Below are 27722 nucleotides of genomic sequence, written 5' to 3' on the forward strand. Positions count from 1 at the left end.
TATGGCGATATTTTGCCCACGATAACGATAATATCACGGTACAGCAATTCTGCGATAATCGATATATTGCAAGAAATTTCAACCACATCACGGTATCTGTGTCACTGAAGAAAATCAGAATTTATTGACCACTGTAAAATTACATTTCACATACATAACTACACACTCTTGCCAGACATATATTTGTCTCTATTCCACTGCTGGCAAAACCAAGAGTTGCTTCACTACAACATACAGAAAATTCCCATTTCTGTGCTAGTATTCTCAACTTTTCTGTAAGCATGGACACATCAGTGCTGCTTAACAAGCAGAATCAAATTGTTTTATGAAAACTTAAAACTTGCACTGCAGACTGCACATACATTTCAGTGCTAACACTAATATCAATTTGTTCTTTGTAAACTTGAGAACATGTACCGGAGAACATTTAACTTGTGCTTATTTTCAGGGATGCAAACAGCGCGCCTTTTGGCGGATGGCGCCTTTTTCACGGCTGAATCGCGCAGATCCGGTTTTTTTTTTTTGGGGGGGGGGGGGGGGGGGGGGGTGTTGGAGTGTCTGATTATAATTTCAAAGTAAATTCTGTATTAAAATGACTAAATAAGCAAATCCGTTACAGTCCATGAAACAGGAAGTATAAGGATGAGAAAAAAACAGTTTAAATCAGAAAGCTGCGCACATTTGTGCAGCCTGAGCGGCAGGACTGCGCAAATGTGCGCAGCTTCCCGATTTAAACTGTTTTTTTCTCATCCTTATACTTCCTGTTTCATGGACTGTAACGGATTTGCTTATTTAGTCATTTTAATACAGAATTTACTTTGAAATTATAATCAGACACTCCAACGCCCCCCCCCCAAAAAAATTCGGATCTGCGCGATTCAGCCGTGAAAAAGGCGCCATCCGCCAAAAGGCGCGCTGTTTGCATCCCTGTATTTTGCAGGAACAACACACTGTCTGAAACGCATTGAAAAGTGCAGTGGGCATCTTAATTGGAGCATCTTAATTTAATTGGAGCGAAACAGGTTTTGCAAAGTGCATTCTCTTTGTCCGGCTCACTGTTTTTTTTTTCTCCTTTCCTTTGGAATCCAAAGTGGCTCCAAACATCTGCCTTAAAGTTCGGCGGCGTCTCTAGGTTTACGTTAACAGCCATGCTTGCCTGTTTTTTTTCCTCACTGCAACCGCCGGGGAAAAAAAGAGAAGACGAAGAGTGCCTTGCAGTGAGGTAGCGGCACAGCGACACCTCGCGGAGCGGAGGTGCGGAAGTCGTACTGGATTTACAACCCGTCTGAAACATGATTTTATTATTTGAAAAAATATCGATATTCAAATTTTGAGTATCGATATTGAATCGGAAGCCAAAGTATCGCGATATATCGCCGTATCGATATTTTTGCACACCCCTAAAAGGAACTGAAGGGCAATTCCATGTAAATGTCAACCTCACCATGCAAAAATAAAGCAACATGTAATACATCAAAACCACTCCCAGAGATCTCACCTAGGCCTGTATTTTACAGATGTGAATAAGTTGAACCAATTTGTAACCAACCTAATGTGTCACTGTCAGTCTTTCTTTCTTATAATGTAAAACCCAAGCTAAAATCAACTTTGATCATGTACAATTCTATATTATTGCCACAAGCCACAGAAATGTATGCTAAAATCCACAAAACAGCAAAACAATAGCCATCCTAAATATTATTTAAGAACTTTGATAGTTTTAGCTGATATTTACAGAGTTTTTCAAAGGGTTATGGTGGTTAAATTGCTGATTTTCTAAACATATGCCATGTCTATTTCAGACGCGTCACATCCATAACGGAATTTCGTCACATCCGTAACGCTGACTTTTCCTTCCGAAACTCTGCATGAAATACAAAATATTTTAAACAAAGATTTTTTAATATTCACCTTGGACCCCTCTATCAAACGGATATCTCCATTTCGACATTAGGTTTACAATTTCACAGAGTTTGATAAAAATGTACAGTCACCCAAGAAAAGTGATACTTTTTCTGTCACATCCATAACGCATCTTTTATTGGCGTTTTCTGGCATGCCCTAGATGTACTATGGGAATTGTTCTTGTTCTATCACTTCTCCAGTATGGTACAGCCTTAAAATATGCAACACCTGTTTAAATACTGGGAGACAATAAAACATGCACTGGGTCATTTGTTGCCATTTTGAGTTCAAGTGTCACGTCCATAACGCTGGAATTGCTCTGAAGGGGTTCAGGCTTACAGGATCAGTTTTAACCACTCGACTGTATGAAATAACCACCAGCGGTGCATGACTTTAAATAGGACTTCGTGAAATAGGAGGAGATTTTGGAGATACACACAGCTCCCAGTTAGCACGAGCGATAACACACACACACACACACAGTGAGGAATGAAACCAGTCCAGGGAAATGAGCCAAAAACTGCGGCAAATACACCTCTGTTCTCCAAAAACTAAACTCCCCGTGAATCAGTCAGGAAAGTTCAGGAACGTCTCGAATATCACGGTCACAAGGAAGCCAAAATCGCAAGCTCTACAGCAGAAGCATAAATGTTGGTACCTCTAGGTAAGAAAATAGTCATGATGTATAAAATCTTTTCACGTAACCTTATTATTAAACTGTGATTATTTGCGAGCTAAATGAATATTAATGAGGTGGCTGGGTGGCCTGTAATTTCACAAGAGACAGGTCGGATTTTGTTGGAGCAAAAACGAGTTTCCTAAACAAACAGCAGGAATACAAATGAAAGACATCCATTATCGTGTTAATAAATAAATGTTTATTCTAACACAACCTTTTTAAAAAGAGAATAATTTGGCTAATAATTATAATAATCCAGATAAAAAGCTGAACATCTCCTTGCTAATCTGGCTAAACCTGAACGCCTCCTGGCCAAATCTAAACTCCTCCGAGATCACTGGGCTAAACCTGAACGACTCTTAGCTTAGCCGACTAAAATCTGAACATCCCAAAGCTAAATCTAAACAATCCTTGCTAATCTAGCTAAATCTAAACATCACCAGGCTAATCTAGCTAATTCTGAACAATCCTTGCTAAACTAGTTAAATCTAAACGCCACCGAGCTAATCTAGCTAAATCTGAGCAATCCTTGCTAATCTAGTTAAATCTAAAGACCTCTTAATCTAGTTCATCTGTGCAATCCTTGCTAATCTAGCTAAATCTAAACACATTTTAGCTAATTTAGCTAAATCTGAGCAATCCTTGCTAATCTAGCTAAATCCAAATACCTCTTAGCTGATCTAAGCAATCCTTGCTAATCTAGCTAAATATAAACACATTTTAGCTAATCTAGCTAATTCTAAACAATCCTTGCTAAGCTAGTTAAATCTAAACACCACCTAGCTAATCTAGCTAAATCTGAGCAATCCTTGCTAATCTAGTTAAATCTAAAGACCTCTTAATCTTGTTCATCTGTGCAATCCTTGCTAATCTAGCTAAATCTAAACACATTTTAGTTAATTTAGCTAAATCTGAGCAATCCTTGCTAATCTAGCTAAATCCAAATACCTCTTAGCTGATCTAAGCAATCCTTGCTAATCTAGCTAAATCTAAACACATTTTAGCTAATCTAGCTAATTCTAAACAATCCTTGCTAAGCTAGTTAAATCTGAATACCACCTAGCTAATCTAGCTAAATCTGAGCAATCCTTGCTAATCTAGTTAAATCTCAAGACCTCTTAATCTAGTTCATCTGTGCAATCCTTGCTAATCTAGCTAAATCTAAACACATTTTAGCTAATCTAGCTAATTCTGAGCAATCCTTGCTAAGCTAGCTAAATCTAAACACCTCTTAGCTGATCTAAGCAATCCTTGCTAATCTAGCTAAATCTAAACACATTTTAGCTAATCTGGCTAATTCTGAACAATCCTTGCTAAGCTAATTAAATCTAAATGCCACCTAGCTAATCTAGCTAAATCTGAGCAATCCTTGCTAATCTAGTTAAATCTAAAGACCTCTTAATCTAGTTAATCTGAGCAATCCTTGCTAATCTAGCTAAATCTAAAGACCTCTTAATCTAGTTAATCTGAGCAATCCTTGCTAATCTAGCTAAATCTAAACACATTTTAGCTAATCTGGCTAATTCTGAACAATCCTTGCTAAACTAGTTAAATCTAAAACACCACCTAGCTAATCTAGCTAAATCTGAGCGATCCTTGCTAATCTAGTTAAATCTAAACACCACCTAGCTAATCTAGCTAAATCTGAGCAATCCTTGCTAATCTAGTTAAATATAAGACCTCTTAATCTAGTTAATCTGTGAAATCTTTGCTAATCTAGCTAAATCTAAACACATTTTAGCTAATCTAGCTAATTCTGAGCAATCCTTGCTAAACTAGCTAAATCTAAACACCTCTTAGCTGATCTAAGCAATCCTTGCTAATCTAGCTAAATATAAACACAATTCTAAACATTCCTTGCTAAACTACTTAAATCTGAACACCACCTAGCTAATCGGTGCAATCCTTGCTAATCTAGTTAAATCTAAAACACCACAAGGCTAATCTAGCTAATTGTGAACAATCCTTGCTAATCTAGCTAAATCTAAGCACCATTTAATTAATCTGAGCTATCCTTGCTAATCTAACTGAATCGAAACACTATCTAGCTAATCTGAGCTTTCCTTGCTAATCTAGCTAAATCTAAACACATCTTAGCTAATGTGAGCAATCCTTGCTAATCTTAGCCAAATCTATTAGCTAATCCAGCTAAATCTGAGCAATCCTAGTTAAAATTACTTTCTAGCTTCTCAGATTACCTAAAACAATTTAAATCGGGATACGTTTTCTCACACAGATTAGCTAGGTGGAAGAAAATATTTTGCATCTATTTTGTAAGCGGTTGCTTGCTTAAGTTTTAAATCAGCTTTCTCACATTCTTCTTAAAAGAGACACTGCATAAGAAAAACTCTGAAAGTGGAGTTTTCACTCGAAGTGCAGTGAAGAATGCACACATCAACACATTCCTTATTCTTAGAAACACTTGGCGTGACGTTGGGGTTAAGGCTCACTGCCTCCTCCATCACTCCCGGGCCTGCAGCTATTTTTAAAACCAGTTCCCCACGCCAGTGGTTTGAGGAGGTGGATCGTCCTTGTAGAAGCGTGGAAAGACCCGGAACATGTATAATTTACAGGGTGGATCCAAGTTTCTGAAGAAAATGTGCTCAGAATTTAATGGGATGTGGAATCTGGATAGCACATTGCGGTACAGTAGCACTGTTAACTGGAGTTGCTGAGGAGCTCATGAGCAAAATGTGGTGCAAATATCTCAGGACACCTCAGATCACATCACATCACAGCATCTCAAGACACCTTACATCACATCATCTCAGGACACCTCACATCACACATCCTAGCATCTCAGGACACCTCACATCACATCACATCACTTCATAGCACCTCAAGACACCTCACCTCACATCACATCACAGCATCTCAAGACACCTCACATCACACATCCTAGCATCTCAGGACACCTCACATCACATCACATCACTTCATAGCATCTCAGAACACCTCCCATCACACATCCTAGCATCTCGGGACACCTCACATCACAGCATCTCAGGACACCTCACATCACATCACTTCATAGCATCTCAGGACACCTCACATCACACATCCTAGCATCTCGGGACACCTCACATCACACATCATAGCATCTCGGGACACCTCACGTCACACATCATAGCATCTCAGGACACCTCACATCACATCACTTCATAGCATCTCAGGACACCTCACATCACACATCCTAGCATCTCAGGACACTTCACATCACATCACAGCATCTCAGGACACCTCACGACGCATCTCAGGACACCTCACGACGCATCTCCGGACACTTCACATCACACATCATAGCATCTCAGGACACCTCACATCACATCACTGCATAGCATCTCAGGACACCTCACATCACATCACTGCATAGCATCTCAGGACACCTCACATCACACATCCTAGCATCTCAGGACATTTCACATCACACATCCTAGCATCTCAGGACACCTCACATCACAGCATCTCAGGACACCTCACATCACACATCATAGCATCTCAGGACACATCACTGCATAGCATCTCAGGACACCTCACATCACAGCATCTCAGGACACCTCACATCACATCACTGCATAGCATCTCAGGACACTTCACATCACACATCCTAGCATCTCAGGACACCTCACGACACATCTCGGGACACCTCACGACACATCTCCGGACACTTCACATCACTTCATAGCATCTCAGGACACCTCACATCACACATCCTTGCATCTCAGGACATTTCACATCACACATCCTAGCATGGGCGGCACGGTGGTGCAGTGGGTAGCGCTGTCGCCTCACAGCAAGAAGGTCCTGGGTTCGAGCCCCGTGGCCGGCGAGGGCCTTTCTGTGTGGAGTTTGCATGTTCTCCCCGTGTCCGCGTGGGTTTCCTCCGGGTGCTCCGGTTTCCCCCACAGTCCAAAGACATGCAGGTTAGGTTAACTGGTGACTCTAAATTGAGCGTAGGTGTGAATGTGAGTGTGAATGGTTGTCTGTGTCTATGTGTCAGCCCTGTGATGACCTGGCGACTTGTCCAGGGTGTACCCCGCCTTTCGCCCATAGTCAGCTGGGATAGGCTCCAGCTTGCCTGTGACCCTGTAGAAGGATGAAGCGGCTAGAGATAATGAGATGAGACATCCTAGCATCTCAGGACACCTCACATCACACATCCTAGCATCTCAGGACACCTCACATCACACATCCTTGCATCTCAGGACATTTCACATCACACATCACAGCATCTCAGGACACCTCACATCACATCACTGCATAGCATCTCAGGACACTTCACATCACATCACAGCATCTCAGGACACCTCACATCACACATCCTAGCATCTCAGGACACCTCACATCACACATCCTTGCATCTCAGGACATTTCACATCACACATCATAGCATCTCAGGACACCTCACATCACATCACTGCATAGCATCTCAGGACACCTCACATCACACATCCTAGCATCTCAGGACACCTCACATCACATCACTGCACAGCATCTCAGGACACCTCACATCACACATCCTAGCATCTCAGGACACCTCACATCACACATCATAGCATCTCAGGACACCTCACATCACACATCCTAGCATCTCAGGACACTTCACAACACATCACAGCATCTCAGGACACCTCACATCACACATCCTAGCATCTCAGGACACCTCACATCACACATCATAGCATCTCAGGACACCTCACATCACACATCCTAGCATCTCAGGACACCTCACATCACACATCCTAGCATCTCAGGACACTTCACATCACATCCTAGCATCTCAGGACACCTCACATCACACATCCTAGCATCTCAGGACACTTCACATCACATCACAGCATCTCAGGACACCTCACATCACACATCCTAGCATCTCAGGACACCTCACATCACACATCATAGCATCTCAGGACACCTCACATCACACATCATAGCATCTCAGGACACCTCACATCACATCACTGCATAGCATCTCAGGACACCTCACATCACATCACTGCATAGCATCTCAGGACACCTCACATCACACATCCTAGCATCTCAGGACATTTCACATCACACATCCTAGCATCTCAGGACACCTCACATCACACATCCTAGCATCTCAGGACACTTCACATCACATCACTGCATAGCATCTCAGGACACCTCACATCACATCACTGCATAGCATCTCAGGACACCTCACATCACACATCCTAGCATCTCAGGACATTTCACATCACACATCCTAGCATCTCAGGACATTTCACATCACACATCCTAGCATCTCAGGACACCTCACATCACACATCCTAGCATCTCAGGACACCTCACATCACACATCCTAGCATCTCAGGACACTTCACATCACATCACTGCATAGCATCTCAGGACACCTCACATCACACATCATAGCATCTCAGGACACCTCACATCACAGCATCTCAGGACACCTCACATCACACATCATAGCATCTCAGGACACCTCACATCACACATCCTAGCATCTCAGGACACTTCACATCACATCACTGCATAGCATCTCAGGACATTTCACATCACACATCCTAGCATCTCAGGACACCTCACATCACACATCCTAGCATCTCAGGACACTTCACATCACATCACTGCATAGCATCTCAGGACACCTCACGACGCATCTCAGGACACCTCACGACACATCTCAGGACACTTCACATCACTTCATAGCATCTCAGGACACCTCACATCACACATCCTAGCATCTCGGGACACTTCACATCACATCACAGCATCTCAGGACACCTCACAACACATCTCTGGACACTTCACATCACACATCATAGCATCTCAGGACACCTCACATCACACATCATAGAATCTCAGGACACCTCATGACGCATCTCAGGACACCTCACGACATCCCAATCTCTAAACGCCTCTTTCCTTCAAATCTGGAGAAAGTTGTGTTCATATAACTGCAATCTTTCTCACACATACACAGCATTCTTGAGCTGTTCCAGTCTGGCTTTAAAGCCTTTCCAACCAGACCATACCATCATCTCTTGCCTGGAGCATCATGTCGGCATTAAAGGTACTGCTCTGGTGTGGTTCTGGTCTTACTTGTCTGTAAGCAGCCTTTCGTTCATCCTTGGTGAATCGCTATCCTCTTCAGCACCCTTCCCTCCCTGGAGTCCCCCAGGGTTCTATTCTCGGGCCAATCCCATTTTCACCCATATGCTCCTCGAGGTTCCGTTCTTAAAAAGTATGGTATCTCTTTCCGCTGTTATGCACTCAGTGACACTCAAATGTACCTGCCTTTGAACAGACATGAGACTGACACTTTATAAAACCATTGTTGGACTGTCGCAAGGACGCCAAAGCTTGGATGGCCTTTAAATTTTTTAAACTTTAATGAGAACAAAACAGAAGTACAGATATTTGGACCCAGAGGTGCCCATGGCGCCCTTCATATGGACTTGTGTTCCCTGGAACCTTTTGTAAAACCAAACGTAAAAAAACTGGGTTTGATGAAGGAAAATGGTTTTAAATCAGACGAACAGATAAACTCTGATCAAATCTGATCAAATTTTTTCCAACTGAGACCCTTATCAAACTCAATTTTTTTTTAAATAGTATGATTTCAGAAGGGTTACACATGCTTTTATCTCTTTCTGACTGGACAACTGTTGTGAACTGCACTACACATTAGGAGTGTGAAAGACAATACATAAATGTAACATTATTAATTATTATTATTATTAGCCCAATACATTGGTGGTAACCAAGCCTTGCTTGCAGTGGGTCCAAAATGCTGCGGCTCGAAACACGCAAATGAGAGCACATTTCCCCCATACTGACCTCCCTGTATGTTTAAGGACTGATTTTAAAGGGGACATCCCATGGAAACCTTTTCTCTTATTAACATATCTGTATAACAACAACTTGGGGACATACTGCGCCTTTCAAAGTGGACCGTTACCTTCGCAGTCTAAGGGTAGTATCTCACTGGGCTGCGACAGCCCACGACTAGTTGGAGACACCACAATTGCGATAAAATATGCGAATTAGCGACAATTTTCACTTGAAATCACACTGAATTGATATTCGCATATTTTACCGCAATTGTTGTCTCTCCAACTAGTCGCAGGCTGTCGCAGCCCGGCTTTCCCTCGGCAGGCAGGGAAGTAGAGGAAGCCTGACGGAAACTGACTCGAGAAGGGTTCGCGACGACTTTGCGACACCAGCAACGCACTTGCGGCTATTTTGAGAGAAATTGTGTCGCACTAATTTTTTGAACATGTTCAAAATTTCAGCGATGAAGGAGCGACACTTTGTGACTCATACGAGGAAATAGGGAAGCCCCGCGAATGTTTCAAGACACTTTTGAAACTCTCGCGAATGACGTTCGCAATTTGTCGCAGCCCAGTGAGATACTGGCTTAACAACCACAGAAAGAAAATGGGTGGTGAGAACAGGTCAGTTACAAAAGACAATTGGCTCTTATTGTTTATGGTACCACCCTCTCATTAACATATGACCACCCCGAGCAATCTGAATCAAGAAGACAGAGATGTGCCAGCTCTGCTGGAGTCGATCGCCAGTATACACATTTCAGAGCAATATGCTGCCATCCAGACTAAATCTTTTTCAGGGAAGGCCTTCCTTCTTTCAGCAAGACAACAGCAAACTGCTTTCTGTGCATATTAAAACTGCATGGCTCTGTAGTCAGAGTGCAGGTGCTAAACTGGCCTGCCTGCAGTCTAGACCTGTCTCCCATTTAAAACATTTGGCGCATTATGAAGCGCAAAATATGACAAAGGAGATCCTGAACTGTTGAGCAACTGAAATTGTCTATCAGGCAAGAATGGGACGACATTTCTCTTTCAAAACTACAGCAATTGGTCTCCTCAGTTCCCAAACATTTACAGTGTGTTGTTAAAAGTAGAGGTGATGCAACACAGTGGTAAACACGCCCCTGTCCCGACTTTTCTGAAATGTGTCGCTGACATCAAATTCAAAACGAGCATATATTTCTCAAAAAACAAGAAAATTTCTCAGTTTCAACATTTGATATATTGTCTTTGTACTGTTTTCAGTGAAATACACAATGATTTTCAAATTATCACATTCTGTTTTTATTTACAGTTTACACAGCGTTCCAACTTTTCTGGAATTGGGGTTGTAGTTTTGGAAACACAAGCACCCGGAGGCCATCATAAAAACAGCACAATGAAGACCGTCGCAAAAAGAAAATTCCGTGGGTATAAATAACCGAGTTCTTGGTTCAAGATGCTAGCCAATCAGAACAAAACTATTTATATATTTAATATTTAAAGGCACAGCTACGAAAATCGGGCGGCACGGTGGTGTAGTGGTTAGCGCTGTCGCCTCACAGCAAGAAGGTCTGGGTTCGAGCCCCGGGGCCGGCGAGGGCCTTTCTGTGCGGAGTTTGCATGTTCTCCCCGTGTCCGCGTGGGTTTCCTCCGGGTGCTCCGGTTTCCCCCACAGTCCAAAGACATGCAGGTTAGGTTAACTGGTGACTCTAAATTGAGTGTAGGTGTGAATGTGAGTGTGAATGGTTGTCTGTGTCTATGTGTCAGCCCTGTGATGACCTGGCGACTTGTCCAGGGTGTACCCCGCCTTTCGCCCGTAGTCAGCTGGGATAGGCTCCAGCTTGCCTGCGACCCTGTAGAACAGGATAAAGCGGCTACAGATAATGAGATGAGCTACGAAAATCAGCCCGTCTTATCTTGTAGGGTCTTGACACCATAATAAAAAAAGAATCGAGGCCTTTTTTTAACAAAACAATTGGAAACTTTACAAAAGTATCTTATGGAATAACACAAAATAATCGAAAGAGTGTAGGACATGTCCCCTTTAAAATTATCATCGTTTACCTACAAATCAGTACATGGATGGACTCGCTCCAACCCGGCTCTCTGACCTTTTACAACCACACGTCCCATCAAGGTCACTCAGGTCCATGGACCAGTTGCTTCTGGTTGCTCGAAAATCAAAGCTGAAGCCCAGAGGAAATGTATAGCCTCCAAAACTGTGGAACGATTTGCCCTACACGTTAACCTGGTTTACTTTATTGTCTTTTTTGTCATTCAAACCGTCCTTTGATGGTTTCTGCTTTCCTGATCGTACAGCACTTCAACACTTCCTGTCCAATCAGAATCCAGAACCCAGCAGCGCTGAGATATGACTGGAATTCCTCAGGATACTGGATGGAGAACACAGCAGGTAGTAAATGATGGTTTATATGGTTGTTTTTGTGGAATTTAATGAGGGAAATGTTGGCAAAACTGAGGCGTGCGAAGACAGGAAACAGGATTGTACTAACAGGAAACGGATTTGTACCAGGAACAGGGACGGGTTTCCCTGGAGTCCTTCTGCTAAAAGGGGATTCCCAAACTAGAACATGCACAATCAGACATTTGGAGATTTTCATATTGGTTTGGAAATCCAAACTGGACAGGCTTCCAATCAAAGCAGTGTACGGTACATCCAGATAACACTTTCATCGTGTTGCTGTTTTTATTGAGATTGCCAGGATTTGAGGGCACCATCATGACTTTTGGTGTAGATGTTACTCAGACAGCTCAGACTCCAACCGCCTCTCCAACCTGTACATTGACACAAGTCCTTTTGCGGTTCAGGTTCATTACGAATCCTGGATTCTGATTGGTCAGGAGGTTTTTGAGTGATTTTTGCACAGCTCCTATCATGCCCCTTTTCCACCAAAGCAGTTCCAGGGCTGGTTCGGGGCCAGTGCTTAGTTTGGAACCGGGTTTTCTGTTTCCACTGACAAAGAACTGGCTCTGGGGCCAGAAAAACCGGTTCCAGGCTAGCACCAACTCTTTGCTTGGCCAGAGGAAAGAACCGCTTACGTCAGCGGGGGGGCGGAGTTGTTAAGACCAACAACAATAACAAGATCGCGAAAGATCGCCATTTTTAAGCGACGAGAAGCAGCAGCTGTACAAACGTGAAGTCATCCATTATTATTATTATTATTGTTGTTGTTGTTGCTGCTGCTGCTTCTTCCGCGTTGTTTTTGCTTCGATATTTGCGCCAAGGTTTATGCAAACGTAGCGACGTAACTGACGTATACAGCAACGTAATGGCGTGGCTCCCCTTAGCACTGCGAGCTATGGAAAAGCAAACTGGTTCTCAGCTGGCTCGCAAGTTGAACGAGTTGTGAACCAGCACCAGCACTGGCCCCGAACCAGCCCTGGAACTGATTTGGTGGAAAAGGGGCATCAATCACAGGTTTATATTAATACGCTTGTTCTGATACATTATCCTTTCTTATCCAGTGAACTCTCTTCTTCAGTCTTCACCCAAGCTAAGGAGGAGGCTTTTATTCAACATTTAGGGAAGGAGTCTCCAGTGTCAGCGCTTTGTAACAGTCAGAGGCAAAGATGTAACTTTTCTGAGCTGTTTACACTTTTGCGCTGTGCCACCAACAAGACAAGCCGTGTATTAATTTCGAGACAGAGAGGAAGGAAAAAAAAAAACAAGAGGGTGTTGAGGGAACTGATGTTTATAGCTGCTATAATGCAAGTGAAAACTTGTTTCGTGGATGTTCTACAACATTTATTCTATCCGCATTCACTGGGTATGAGCAATCGTGCACTCTGATTGGCTACTCTACTACTAGGATATCAGCTCATATACCGTGAGTAGAGAAAAACAAAATGGCGGAGCATGTTGCTGAACCAACCGAGGACGAAATAAAATCTCTACTCGAAAACCACAAAAAATAATTAAAGAAAAAAAAAGCAACAAAATATTTCACTGTAAGAACGTAATTTTTGAAAAATAAAAAGATATCATCGCATTTTTCACAGACTGTTCCGGTCATTTCGCCGGTTTGTTTACATTCTCAGCGGAAATTATTTTGTCGGATGTTTTGTATAAAGTTTTTATTTATCAAATTTGCAAAAAATAAAAATGCTCCGTTTCTTAAAATCCAATGAATGTGGACAGAATAAAACAGTTATTCCACTCAACCTTGGTGCTACGCGCCTCGTCAGCAATCAGCTCGTGTACGACTTGATTTCGTGGAATAACTTAAGTATACCTATCGAACAGTTAAAAAGTACACTCTCGTTCTTTAATAAATAAATAGCTGTAATTGTTGGCAAATTGATGCTGAATAATAGGAATAAAACACTCCAGGACGTGCTGTTTGAGAAATTTCTTCAGGATGCCAGCAACAACTCCACCTCAGAGCCTAATCTAGGAATTTGAAAATAGGGGACAGATCCCTCACTAGTTGTAGAAACAGGGGACAGAAAATATTAACATGGGTAAAAATATCCCTCATTTGTTCCAGTTAGCGAGGACAGAAAAATAAGTAATACATTAGTAGATATTTTCAAGAGTACATCTACACGGAGTGCAGAATTATTAGGCAAGTTGTATTTTTGAGGATTAGTTTTATTATTGAACAACAACTATGTTCTCAATCAAACAAAAAGACTCATAAATATCAAAGCTGAATATGTATGGAAGTTAGAGTGGGGTGTTTTTAGTTTTGGCCATTTTAGGAGAATATGTATGTGTTCAGGTAACTTTCACTGTGCAGAATTATTAGGCAACTTAATAAAAACCAAATATGTAGCCATTTCACTTATTTATTTTCACCAGGTTCACTGATATGACAACTCCAGATTTGCAAATAAACATATCTGACGTTCAAACACAAAACAAAAACAAATCAGTGACCAATATAGCCACCCTTCTTCATGAGGACGCTCAAAAGCCTTCCATCCATAGATTCGGTCAATTTCTTTATCTGTTCACGACCAACATTGTGTGCAGCAGCAACCACGGCCTCCCAGACGCTGTTCAGAGAGGTGTACTGTTTTCCCTCTTTGTAGACCTCACGTTTTATAATGGACCACAGGTTCTCTATGGGGTTTAGGTCAGGTGAACAAGGGGGGCATGTCATTATTTTTTCACCTTTCAGACCTTTACTGGCTAGCCACGCAGTGGAGTTAGTGGACGCATGAGATGGAGCGTTATCCTGCATGAAAATCATGTTCTTCTTGAAAGATGCTGACTTTTTCCTATACCACTGCTTGAAGAAGGTTTCTTCCAGAAACTGGCAGTAGGTCTGGGAGTTGAGTTTGAGTCCATCCTCAACTCGAAAAGGTTCAACAAGCTCGTCTTTGATGATACCAGCCCATAGCAGTACTCCACCTCCACCTTGCTGGCGTCTGAGTCAGAGTGGAGCTCTGTGCCCATTACTGATCCAGCCACAGGCCCATCCATCTGGCCCATCAAGAGTCACTCTCATCTCATCAGACCACAGCACCTTAGAAAAATCAGTCTTAAGATATTTCTTGGCCCAGTCTTGATGTTTTATCTTGTGTGCCTTACTCAGTGGTGGTCGTTTTTCAGCCTTCCTTACCTTGGCCATGTCCCTCAGTATTGCACACCTTGTACTCTTTGACACTCCAGGAATGTTGCAACTCTGGAATATGGCAGAACTGGATGCTAATGGCTGCTTGTTAGCTTCACGCTTGATTTTCCGCAGATCATGTGCAGTTATTTTGCGCCTTTTTTTCCCCCACACGCTTCTTTCGACCCTGTTGACTATTTGCAATGAAACGCTTGATTGTTCGGTGATCATGTTTCAACATCTTCGCAATTTCAAGAGTGCTGCATCCGTCTGCAAGACATCTCACAATTTTAGACTTTTCAAAGTCTGTCAGATCTCTCTTCTGACCCATTTTGCCAGAGGAAAAGAGGTTGCCTAATAATTATGCACACCTGATATAGGGTGTTGATGTCATTAGACCACACCCCCTCTCATTACACAGATGCACAGCACCTGATATACTTAATTGGTAGTAGGCTTTCAAGCCTAAACAGCTTGGAGTGGGACAACATGCATTAAAAGGATGTTGTGGTCAAAATACTCACTTGCCTAATAATTCTGCACTCAGTGTATAAACAGAACAGTTTTATTAATAAAACTAAATACATGTAACAAACATTCATATCAGATGTTAATCTATAGAATATAATTATGGCACGATACATATCCTTTAATACAGTGATATGAAAACCATATCAGCAAACACTTAGCCACAGTTTATAGTATTGCACAAACATTATGATCAGATCTGAACTTTAAAAATGTAAAGATTTTACATCAAAAACTAGATGAAGAATTATATACTGCAAAACCTTACAAATATGACTAGTTTTCTGTGATATGACCAGTGTTGGGCACGTTACTTTCAAAAAGTAATTAGTTATAGTTACTAGTTACTTTTCCCAAAAGGTAACTGAGTTAGTAACAGAGTTACTTTGTCATAAAAGTAACTAATTACCAGGGAAAGTAATTATTCCGTTACATTTTGTTCCCCCTCAAAAAAATCTAATTCAATTAGTGTAATCATAATAAAAGTGAATGTTAAATGTGTTTAATGACTGAAATGGACACTTAACAGAACCAATTAGTAACGTTATCTACACTATATTAATATTTTTGTGGGACAATGTGAGATAAGACATCTATCAAATGCAATATATTTTGTAGTTATTAAAATTATGTTACTAATTACTGGCCACTGACGAGGACAAACGCTTTGTTCCTCGACATAATGTGCATTGCATGTAAACACTCTTGCCTTTTATTTCAAGTAATGAAAAGTAATGGCTGTATTTCCAGTGTGAAAGCGCAGTGCTGGGCTGACCGCTCGCCATCGCTGGGTCTTCCGATTGAAAGAGCGCGCAGTAGTGCAGTAGGCGTGGCCTACCTACGTATGTTGTCCAAATCTACTCTGATTGGCTTACTGTGCCGTTGTCTCGTGTCTCCCCGCCCCACACGAAGGCAGAGTAAAGAAAGGCTGAACGAGCAGCGTGCCAGATGAAAACAGCTTTAATAAAGTAACGCATAGTATTTTATTGTAACGGGAACGGCGTTATAACGATGTAAAAAGTAATTAGCTAGATTACTCGTTACTAAAAAAAGTAACGCCGTTTATTTCTAACGCCGTTATTCCCATCACTGTATATGACTAGGTTACTGTTTTACTATAAATCATGTGACTAGCCTATTTTTACCAATTTGACCACCAGTAGTATAATGTTGCATATCAAATATGACTAGGTTAATATTACATCATTTGATATAGTTAAGTCTAAAATCCATGTAGTCTTGCCACTATTAATTAATAATAAGATGAAAAATCTGACTTTCTGAATAAAATAAAATCACTATCAAATATTTAAAAATGCTATCATATTGGTTTTGTTCAGACCACCTTTCATGAAAGTGAAAAACACTAAACAGTCTACCCGTGTTTAAACTAGATTTTGACATAAATGACTGGAGATAATCTCAAAATTCAGACTTCCTAAAAAGTCTATAATCTCTATCATTTACAATCTTACAGTACCTACAATTACACAAGAACAGATTAAATATATTTCATAATATTTTTAAATAAAACTTACATAATACCAAACATTATCAAACTAATTGTACAGTGGTGCTTGAAAGTTTGTGAACCCTTTAGAATTTTCTATATTTCTGCATAAATATGACCTAAAACATCATCAGATTTTCACACAAGTCCTAAAAGTAGATAAAGAGAACCCAGTTAAACAAATGAGACAAAAATATTATACTTGGTCATTTATTTATTGAGGAAAATGATCCAATATTACATATCTGTGAGTGGCAAAAGTATGTGAACCTCTAGGATTAGCAGTTAATTTGAAGGTGAAATTAGAGTCAGGTGTTTTCAATCAATGGGATGACAATCAGGTGTGAGTGGGCACCCTGTTTTATTTAAAGAACAGGGATCTATCAATCAAAGTCTGATCTTCACAACACATGTTTGTGGAAGTGTATCATGGCATGAACAAAGGAGATTTCTGAGGACCTCAGAAAAAGCGTCGTTGATGCTCATCAGGCTGGAAAAGGTTACAAAACCATCTCTAAAGAGTTTGGACTCCACCAATCCACAGTCAGACAGATTGTGTACAAATGGAGGAAATTCAAGACCATTGTTCCCCTCCCCAGGAGTGGTTGACCAACAAAGATCACTCCAAGAGCAAGGCGTGTAATAGTCGGCGAGGTCACAAAGAACCCCAGGGTAACTTCTAAACAACTGAAGGCCTCTCTCACATTGGCTAATGTTAATGTTCCTGAGTCCACCATCAGGAGAACACTGAACAACAATGGTGTGCATGGCAGGGTTGCAAGGAGAAAGCCACTGCTCTCCAAAAAGAACATTGCTGTTCATCTGCAGTTTGCTAAAGATCACGTGGACAAGCCAGAAGGCTATTGGAAAAATGTTTTGTGGATGGATGAGACCAAAATAGAACTTTTTGGTTTAAATGAGAAGCGTTATGTTTGGAGAAAGGAAAACACTGCATTCCAGCATAAGAACCTTATCCCATCTGTGAAACATGGTGGTGGTAGTATCATGGTTTGGGCCTGTTTTGCTGCATCTGGGCCAGGACGGCTTGCCATCATTGATGGAACAATAAATTCTGAATTATACCAGCGAATTCTAAAGGAAAATGTCAGGACATCTGTCCATGAACTGAATCTCAAGAGAAGGTGGGTCATGCAGCAAGACAACGACCCTAAGCACACAAGTTGTTCTACCAAAGAATGGTTAAAGAAGAATAAAGTGAATGTTTTGGAATGGCCAAGTCAAAGTCCTGACCTTAATCCAATGGAAATGTTGTGGAAGGACCTGAAGCGAGCAGTTCATGTGAGGAAACCCACCAACATCCCAGAGTTGAAGCTGTTCTGTACGGAGGAACGGGCTAAAATTCCTCCAAGCTGGTGTGCAGGACTGATCAACAGTTACCGCAAACGTTTAGTTTCAGTTATTGCTGCACAAGGGGGTCACACCAGATACTGAAAGCAAAGGTTCGCATACATTTGCCATTCACAGATATGTAATATTGGATCATTTTCCTCAATAAATAAATGACCAAGTATAATATTTTTGTCTCATTTGTTTAACTGGGTTCTCTTTATCTACTTTTAGGACTTGTGTGAAAATCTGATGATGTTTTAGGTCATATTTATGCAGACATATAGAAAATTCTAAAGGGTTCACAAACTTTCAAGCACCACTGTATATTGGCATTAGGAAAATATCAAATTCAAACTACAAAAACCATTATCAATCAGAATCAAATGACTTAGTATGTCTTCACACTGTCATATAATTACTCTAAGATCATATTTGTACTTATTGTTATGTTTGGATGAGACAGAACGATATGCCATGTGCTTTTGGGTATTTTTAAAACACTTCACACGATTGGTTGAGATACACTGTCTTCCGGTTCAGTGACCAATGATATAATAGTTCACAAAACTGTTTTACCCGCTAAATAAACCATTCGGAATACTTCGGTCCTTTCCGATATTTTCCGATTGGTGTGTAAACAACGCTATATTTACCGCAGTGCTTGCTAGCTGGTGCTGACAAATTGATACGCACAAGATTCAGTAAAACGTGACTACACGCTCTCTACTTATAAATGCACGACAAAATGAATAGATACGCGATATCACTCTCGCGCCCAAAAAGTGGATGTGCGACAGACAGATAAAAAACGCGTATTACGCGCCCTAGATTAGGCTCTGCACCTGACGCTGTTGATTATGTTCCTGTAACAGCACAGCCCCAAGGTGGTTTATTTATGACCCAGGCTCTAACAAGCATAGCAGAAGTAAGCCTTTGTGAAGGAACAAATGTAACGTTGGAAAGAATACTTCTAAAGTCCAAAAAACCTCCAACACTCTTCCAAGCTGCCATGTTCAGTCACGCTATCGGCACGCGTACGAGCGTGTAGCTACAGCGGCTGGAAAACGCTGCTCTTCTTCCGCTGAAAGACGGAGTGACAACATGACAGTGAACCGTGAAGGAAGGACGGCACGGGGGATGAAATTCCACAGACGCGTGTTCGAGACAGGTGATCCATTCTTCAATTCTCAAATGTTTTCCTTCCCGTAAAATAACAGCTTTAATAAACAACCGTTATTAAACTGATGATCTTATCGGCTGTAAAACCAGTGACGACCGGTTGGGACGTTAGATACTATGACTATTATACTGTTAGTGACGATTAGCACAGAGTGACAGATTATATCAAGGTGACTTCACGCGAGTGAGCTCATTTCCTATGCAAGCGTGCAACACGGAGCCACGGTTTATGCAAATGTATGCAAATTAGGCACGATGTGGTCAAGCAACAAATCAGAACGACTGACTCAAATGATTCCTCGGATCAATCATATGGCTGCGGAAAGCTCGACTCTAACAAACAAACTAAATAAAAACCTTATTCGCTGGCCACTTTATTAGGAACAGCCATCCACCCACCTGCCGTTCTGTTTGATGCCGTTCTGTGATCAGCCGATCCTCCGACAGCAGAACAAAATCACACAGATACACATCAAGAGCTTCAGCTAATGAAATGTTCACAATGTCCAAACATCAGAACGGGAAAAATTGTGATCTCACAGTGAAGTGCGACTTTCTTTCACTGTAGCACGGGTGCTGGTTTGAGTACTTCAGAAACTACTGATCTCCTGGGGTTTTCACACGCAACAGTCTTTGCACAGAATGGTGCGAAAAACAAAAAACATCGAGTGAGTGAGCGAGCGAGCAAGCGACAGTTCTGCGGGTGATGAGAGGGCAGAGGAAAATGGACAAATTCAAGGTGGTTCGATCTTTTTTTTGGCCAGGAAGGATAACTCGTATAAATCACTCTTTACAACCGTGCTGAGCAGAAAAGCATCTCAGTACGCAACAGGAGAAAGAACACCACATTGGGTTCCACTCCTGCAGCCAAGAACAGGGAACTTAAAATCAACAACAACAAGTTCCTGTTAAAGTGGCCGGCGAGTGTATAACCGTGGTTTCATCTTATCCTGGCAAATATACAGGTCCTTCTCAAAAAATTAGAATATTGTGAAAAAGTTCAATATTTTCCATCAGTTATTTAAGAAAGTGAAAATGTTATATATTATCGACTCATTACACATAAACTAAAATGTTTCAAGCATTTTTCTATTTTAATTTTAATCAGTATGGCATACAGTACAAAAACATAAAAAAAAACCACATCTCAAAATATTAGAATATTTCATTTCGAGTTTGAGTAAAACAGTATGAACACAGTGCATCTCTCGGTCTAGTTCAGTACACACAACCACAATCATGGGGAAGACTGCTGACTTGACTGTTGTCCAGAAGATGATCACTGATGCCCTCCACAAGGAGGGTAAGCCACAAAAGGTCATTGCTGAAAAGGGTGGCTGGAAAAGGTGCACAAGCAACAGGGATGGCCGCAGTCTTGAGAGGATTGTCAAGAAAAGTTGATTCAAGAACTTGGGAGAGCTTCACAAGGAGTGGACTGAGGCTGGTGTCAGTGTATCAAGACCCATCACGAACAGACATCTTCAAGAAAGGGGATACAACTTTCGCATTCCTGATATCAAGCTACTCCTGAGCCAGAGACAATGTCAGAAGTGTCTTATCTGGGCTAAGGAGAGAAAGAAATGGACTGTTGCTCAGTGGTCCAAAGTCCTCTTTTCAGATGAAAGTACATTTTGCATTTAATTTGGAAATCACGGTTCTAGAGTCTGGAGGAAGAGTGGAGAGGCACAGAATCCAAGGTGTTTGAAGCCCAGTGTGAAGTTTCCACAGTCTGTGATGATTTGGGGTGCCATGTCAGCTGCTGGTGTTGGTCCACTGTGTTTTATCAAAGGCAGGGTCAATGCAGCTAGCTATCAGGAGATTTTGGAGCACTTCATGCTTCCATCTGCTGAAAAGCTTTATGGAGATGAAGATTTCATTTTTCAGCACGACCTGGCACTTGCTCACAGTGCCAAAACCACTGGTAAATGGTTTACTGACCATGGTATTACTGTGCTCAATTGGCCTGCCAACTCTCCTGACCTCAACCCCATAGAGAATCTGTGGGGTTTTGTGAAGAGGAAGTTGAGAGACACCAGACCCAACACTGTGGATGAGCTTAAGGCTGCTATCGAAGCATCCTGGGCCTCCATAACACCTCAGCAGTGCCACAGGCTGATCGCCTCCATGCCACGTCGCATTGAAGCAGTCATTTCTGCCAAAGGATTCCCGACCAAGTATTGAGTGCATAACTGAACATAATTATTTGAAGGTTGACTTTTTTTGTATTAAAAACACTTTTTTTATTGGTCAGATGAAATATGCTAATTTTTTGAGATAGGGATTTTTGGTTTTCCTTTACTTTTTTGCCAAAATCATCAATATTAAAACAATAAAAGGCTTGAACTACTTCAGTTGTGTGTAATGAATCTAAAATATATTAAAGTCTAATGTTTATGAGTCCATTACAGAAAATAATGAACTTTATCACAATATGCTAATTTTTTGAGAAGGACCTGTATAAAAGTCTCCTCATTATGTCTATCAAGACATTACGGAGAAAGAAAAAAAAAGTTTGCAAAGCGAGTACCTCTGGAGGATGTTTATATCCAAGTACAGTTAACATGTGCTGCTAATCTACGAACTCAAAACTACTCATTTTCACACTGATGAATGCGTCATTAATTTGATGTTTAAGCAGTTAGACAAAGACGTGTTGATGTTTAGGGACATCGTGCATCCTGGGCGGCACGGTGGTGTAGTGGTTAGCGCTGTCGCCTCACAGCAAGAAGGTCTGGGTTCGAGCCCCGTGGCCGGCGAGGGCCTTTCTGTGTGGAGTTTGCATGTTCTCCCCGTGTCCGCGTGGGTTTCCTCCGGGTGCTCCGGTTTCCCCCACAGTCCACAGACATGCAGGTTAGGTTAACTGGTGACTCTAAATTGAGCGTAGGTGTGAATGTGAGTGTGAATGGTTGTGTGTGTCTATGTGTCAGCCCTGTGATGACCTGGCGACTTGTCCAGGGTGTACCCCGCCTTTCGCCCGTAGTCAGCTGGGATAGGCTCCAGCTTGCCTGCGACCCTGTAGAACAGGATAAAGCGGCTACAGATAATGAGATGAGATGATAAAATTACACACAATTTATTTGTATCTGGTAATTATTGCATCAACGAATGTGCCAAACCCTGCTACCTCATTCTAAATAGAAGACCGTTTTTTACGAGTTCCAATTTACAAAACAACCATTTGTGCTTTGTCTCATTGGTACCATAGTGTACGTTTTTATATAATTTTTTTTTTAAATGATTTTTTTAGTTGGTGTCTCACAACTCTTTTTGAGTGGTCCCCAACACTTCTTATTTCTGTCAAAGGGAGGGGGGTAATCTGACTGAATTTTGTATTTATATACCTCTGTATGGTATTTTTATTGTGTATTGTGGAGTGACACCGAAATAAAGTTTATCTATCTATCTATCTATCTATCTATCTATCTATCTATCTATCTATCTATCTATCTACATGTAGCAAACAAACACCTTTGTTTCCCACTTCATTAAAATCGTATGCATTAGTTCATTTTAAGTAGATTTTAATTACAAATAAATGCTATTCTGTAGTAAAGCCTGTGCAGTAAGCTATGCTTCTCTCTCATCAGCGCTAAAAACGCCGGACGGACGCTACACACCAGGCAGGAGATTAACTACAAGTTCGAACGCTCTCACGGGTTCTTCGGCTGAGCAATATGACAACGTGATCCTGATATTGTGATAAATTAGGTCATGATATAGCTTTGGTTTTTTGTTTTTTTAGAAAATCACAGGTGTCCTGATATTTTTTCTCGTGATATCATTTTTGTTGAAATATAACTGCATACCTTAGAACCAGTTTATCTGATGGTAAATATATTTTTTTTATTATTATGAGAATTTTTATGATGTTTTAATAGTTTTTTTTTAATAAATTTTAGTTTATGGAATATTGTGGACATATAACACTTGCTAATCATCGTCGTCGTCTATATATATCACACTTTAGACTTCTCAAAGAGGTCCGAGTGGTAACGAAGGTACTAACTACAGTTAAATCTGATCCAAATGTGCTGTGTGTGAAGTTTCCCGTGACCTCTGACCTCAGGTTTCCCTCCTGTTGGTCTTTCAGTAATTATAGGGCAGTAATGCAGTGGAGTAAACTGAATCCACTGATAAACTCCAGGATAAAACCGGCGAGACTGAACACGCAGCCTGAGGACTGCCGGAGAGGTTAGAGGTCAAGAGGAAGTAGTTAGGAATGATCGACAGGCAAAACATCAAATTTAGGCAATAAACGTGAAGGTAAACTGAATAAATAATAAGACTGCAAAATAATTATTAATAACAACACACTCCAGGTTTACAACACAATTACTGACAGAGAGAAGGGGGAGGGGGACAGACACGAGGAGAAAAAAAAAAAAAAAGAGTGGGGGAACAGACAGAGAGAGACACGAGAAAAAAGAGGGGGGACAGACAGACAAAGAAAGACAGAGACACACACACACGACAGACAGACATGGACAGAAAGAGAGAGATAGAGAAAGAGAGAGAGAGAAAGGGGGGACAGACAGAGAGCGGGGGACAGACAGACAAAGACAGAGAGAGAGACATGAGAAGAGAGACAGACACGAAAAAAAAGAGGGGGGACAGACAGACAAAGAAAGACAGAGACACACACACACACACACACACACGACAGACTGACATGGACAGAAAGAGAGAGAGAGAAAGAGAGAAAGGGGGGGACAGACAGACAGAGAGAGCAAGAGAGATGAGAAAAAAGAGAGAGAGGGGGACAGACAGACAAAGACAGAGAGAGAGAGACATGAGAAGAGAGACAGACACGAGAAAAAAAGGGGGGGACAGAGAAAGAAAGACAGACACACACACACACACGACAGACAGACATGGACAGAGAGAGAGAGAGAGAGAGAGAAAGGGGGACAGACAGAGGGAGCAAGAGAGATGAGAAAAAAGAGAGAGGGGGACAGACAGACAGACAGAGAGAGAGAGAGAGAGAGACATGAGAAGAGAAAGACAGACAGACAGACATGGAGAGAGAGGGGGCGGGCAGACAGACAGACAGAGAGCAAGGGGGGACAGACAGAGAAAGACAGACACAAGAAAAGAGAGAGACAGAGACAGAAGGGAGGGACAGACAGAGAAAGACAGAGTAAGACACGAGAAGAGAAAGAGACAAAAGAAAGAAAGAAAGAAAGAAAGAAAGAAAGAAAGAAAGAAAGAAAGAAAGAAAGAAAGAAAGAGGGAGGGATGGAGAGCGCAAGTGTGTGTGTACTGTCAGTGTTCAGTGTGTCGGTTTGTTCAGTGAGAAAGTTTCCTTTTTACAGTCCGTGCTGCAAAAAACAAAAGAAAGGAAAAAATAATCATCTTTCTTTCTTTCAGTCATTCTCTCAATCACACACACACACACACACACACACACACACACACACACACACACACACAAAATAAACTGCATCACACCAGCCTGGTGGTTCCAGTGAAACCATGGCAACAGTCAGTAAATTAAATAGAAACACTGGAAACGAATGCATCAGAAGTTAAAGGTCAGAGGTCACATCCTAAACCGTGTAGGAGAGAATGAGTAAAGTGTGAGATGCACATCAGTGCTGGAAATTTCCCTTAATGAATATTCAGAGTCAGACCTCTAACTTAACACCGTGTGTGTGTGTGTGTGTGTGTGTTTTATCTCTCTCCTGCACTCTCATTACCAAAGATGGAAACCTGTTAAACCCCTTAAACGCTGTTTACAATCTCTTGCCCCATCTCTCCCCCCTCCCCCTCCAATCTGTCTCACTCCGCAGGTCTCTCAGGAGGGATACAACACAACCGGGCCCTGTGGGGAATCACATCATCACCACCGGCAACGTTACGTTAATCCACTGGTTCTGATTCCCAACGAGGCCGTGGCAGAAGGTTAGCGTTAAAGTTACTACGTCACCAAGGACTGATTAACGTTTCGACTTTACCGTTTTGCTCCCAGTCCCACCGTTACAGCGCATAATAAACGGTGTTCAGTGCGAGTGTCAATGCAGTACAAGACCGTTCGAAAGCACCGACACTGGAGACTCCTTACACAATACTTTGCCGGATGTGGAGCGCTCACTGTACAAGTCCCTGCGAACGGATGGTTACTATAGAAACCATAACGTCCTCGAACAAGCACTTTAACATAAACTAAATAAAGCCTTCTGACCAATCAGAATCCAGAGCTCCGTGCTGTAAGGTAAAATCCAACTCCACTTTTTATAAATTTGAATGAATTTGTCTCGGCTGTGGTTCTCACCGTCAGGAGGAGGAGGAGGAGGGGGGAAGTCGTCCTGCTCCATGCTGGAGTATTTCTTCACACACTCGGCTGGATCCACAGGCGTCTCACACACACACCTGGAAGACAGGGAACGGAAATAAGATACAGGTGAACACACACACACACACAAAGCAGGATTCGATCCTGAATCCTTGAGTATCCGCTGAACGGATGGTGACCTCCATTTTTAACTGAAGCACTTCACGTTTCAGCTCTTTCACACGAAACACACTTACGCTGTAAATATAATAAATTATAAACATAATTAAATACTGTACGTCAAATCCCTTTAGACAAACATTTCCACTTCCAAAAATGCACTTCTTTTCCTAACCTAATCACGGATTTGTGTGTGTGTGTGTGTGTGTGTGTGCGCGTGTGTGTGTGTGTGGTGGTGGTGGGGTTCCCCTCCAATATCTAATCCATCGTTTTATTGCTGGTATCAGATCGAATCTGATGCTGGGAATCGGAATAGTGCAACCTTCTAGCCTGGTCACACCGCCCGAACTTTGCTGGAGCGTTCCTGGAGCGGTGAAAAAAATTCATCACCACTCGTAACCGTCACCACCGTTTAACAAAAGTTGGCCCCGTACTAACACCTTCTGCGCGCTTCAGCAGCGCATTGATACCTTCACTCCTGTTTTTTTTCTCTCCCCCGCCCCCCCTAACTTCCGTCAATACAACCAACGTGACCACCAAGACAAATAGCCTGCACTCCTTGGAACACAGTCTAGTCAGAGGGGCGGGGGAGAGGGGGGAGAGGGGGAAAACAGGAGTGAAGGTATCAATGCGCTGCCGAAGCGCGCAGAAGGTGTTAGTACGCCTGCCATTATAGTGCGGACTTTCCATAGCATAGAAAATCGCCACGTTTCAATCTGTGTAACTGAACTTGTTTCATGTCACTGGTCATATAAACCTATGTAAACAGGAAAAACGCGGAAGAGTTTGGTCGCATCTAACTACAGCCCCAAAAAATACCACTGGCCATGCTGAGCCTAGCTACATTGCTAACAGGAGTGACAGCGCGTCTGACTGACTGGGAGAACGCACAAAGCTCGGAGAGGTACGGAGCAGCTCGTCTCAATTCAGAGAAGAACATATTTCATTATGGAAGGACGGTGGACTGTTCCTTTAACAAGCATAAATACATCATCAGGACAAAATTATAGGAAATAAGAATGAAAAGTTTTATCATGTTTTAACTTTTTTTTTTTTAAGATCATCAGCCCTAAACTCTGGAACAGCTTAATCCAGTTTAAAAAAAAATGTGATTGCGCTAAACTTTTAATGAGTGAGTTTTTTAAAAAAAAAAAAAAAAACACCTTGTGTTACTAATTATGGATTTTTTTTTTTTTGTTCTAGTATCAGTTTTTACCGTTTATCCTCACTGAGTCTTTGCTTTATATTTTTAGTCGGCATGTAACGATTCACCAGATTCACGATTCAATTTTCCTACAATGATGCAAAAACGAAACACTGATTTTCTTTATCAACTTAAATATTCCTTTTGTTAAATTTAAAAAAAAAAACCTTGTTTAATTTCCTTATTAACCGACCATGATTATTTACGTTTTGTAAAGATTGGAGTAAAATAGAATAGACTATTAGCTAAAACATTCCTTTTATTAAAAATGAAAACGTTAATAAATAGACCTTTTCTTAAACTTTTATAAACAGTTGTACTTCCTCTATTTGCTTCTCTTTTCTTTATCTTTCAGCAGTCTGTAAAGAGAGAGAGCTCTGATTTTAAAATCAAGCTGCATTTATTTTGCCACATGTACACTCAAGCACAGTGAAATTCCTCCTCTGCATTTAACCCATCTGAAGCAGTGAACATACAAGCGAGCAGTAAGCGCGCGCGCACACACACACACACACACACACCGAGCAGTGGGCAGCG

General features: G+C 41.6%; 1 protein-coding gene across 5 annotated transcripts in view; it reads right to left on the reverse strand.

Moving 5' to 3' along the window:
• The window catches only part of arhgef10 (Rho guanine nucleotide exchange factor (GEF) 10), a 198651-nt gene that overhangs the window by 135249 nt on the left and 35680 nt on the right, over positions 1-27722 (reverse strand). For all 5 annotated transcript variants that reach the window (XM_060933319.1, XM_060933320.1, XM_060933321.1 and 2 more), the window contains exon 2: positions 25802-25899. In XM_060933319.1, the coding sequence (XP_060789302.1) occupies positions 25802-25844 (43 nt within the window). In that variant the 5' untranslated portion in view covers positions 25845-25899. The remainder of the gene's footprint in view (positions 1-25801; positions 25900-27722) is intronic.

Source organism: Neoarius graeffei, chromosome 11 (assembly GCF_027579695.1).
Source record: "Neoarius graeffei isolate fNeoGra1 chromosome 11, fNeoGra1.pri, whole genome shotgun sequence".
Lineage (NCBI taxonomy): Eukaryota > Metazoa > Chordata > Actinopteri > Siluriformes > Ariidae > Neoarius > Neoarius graeffei.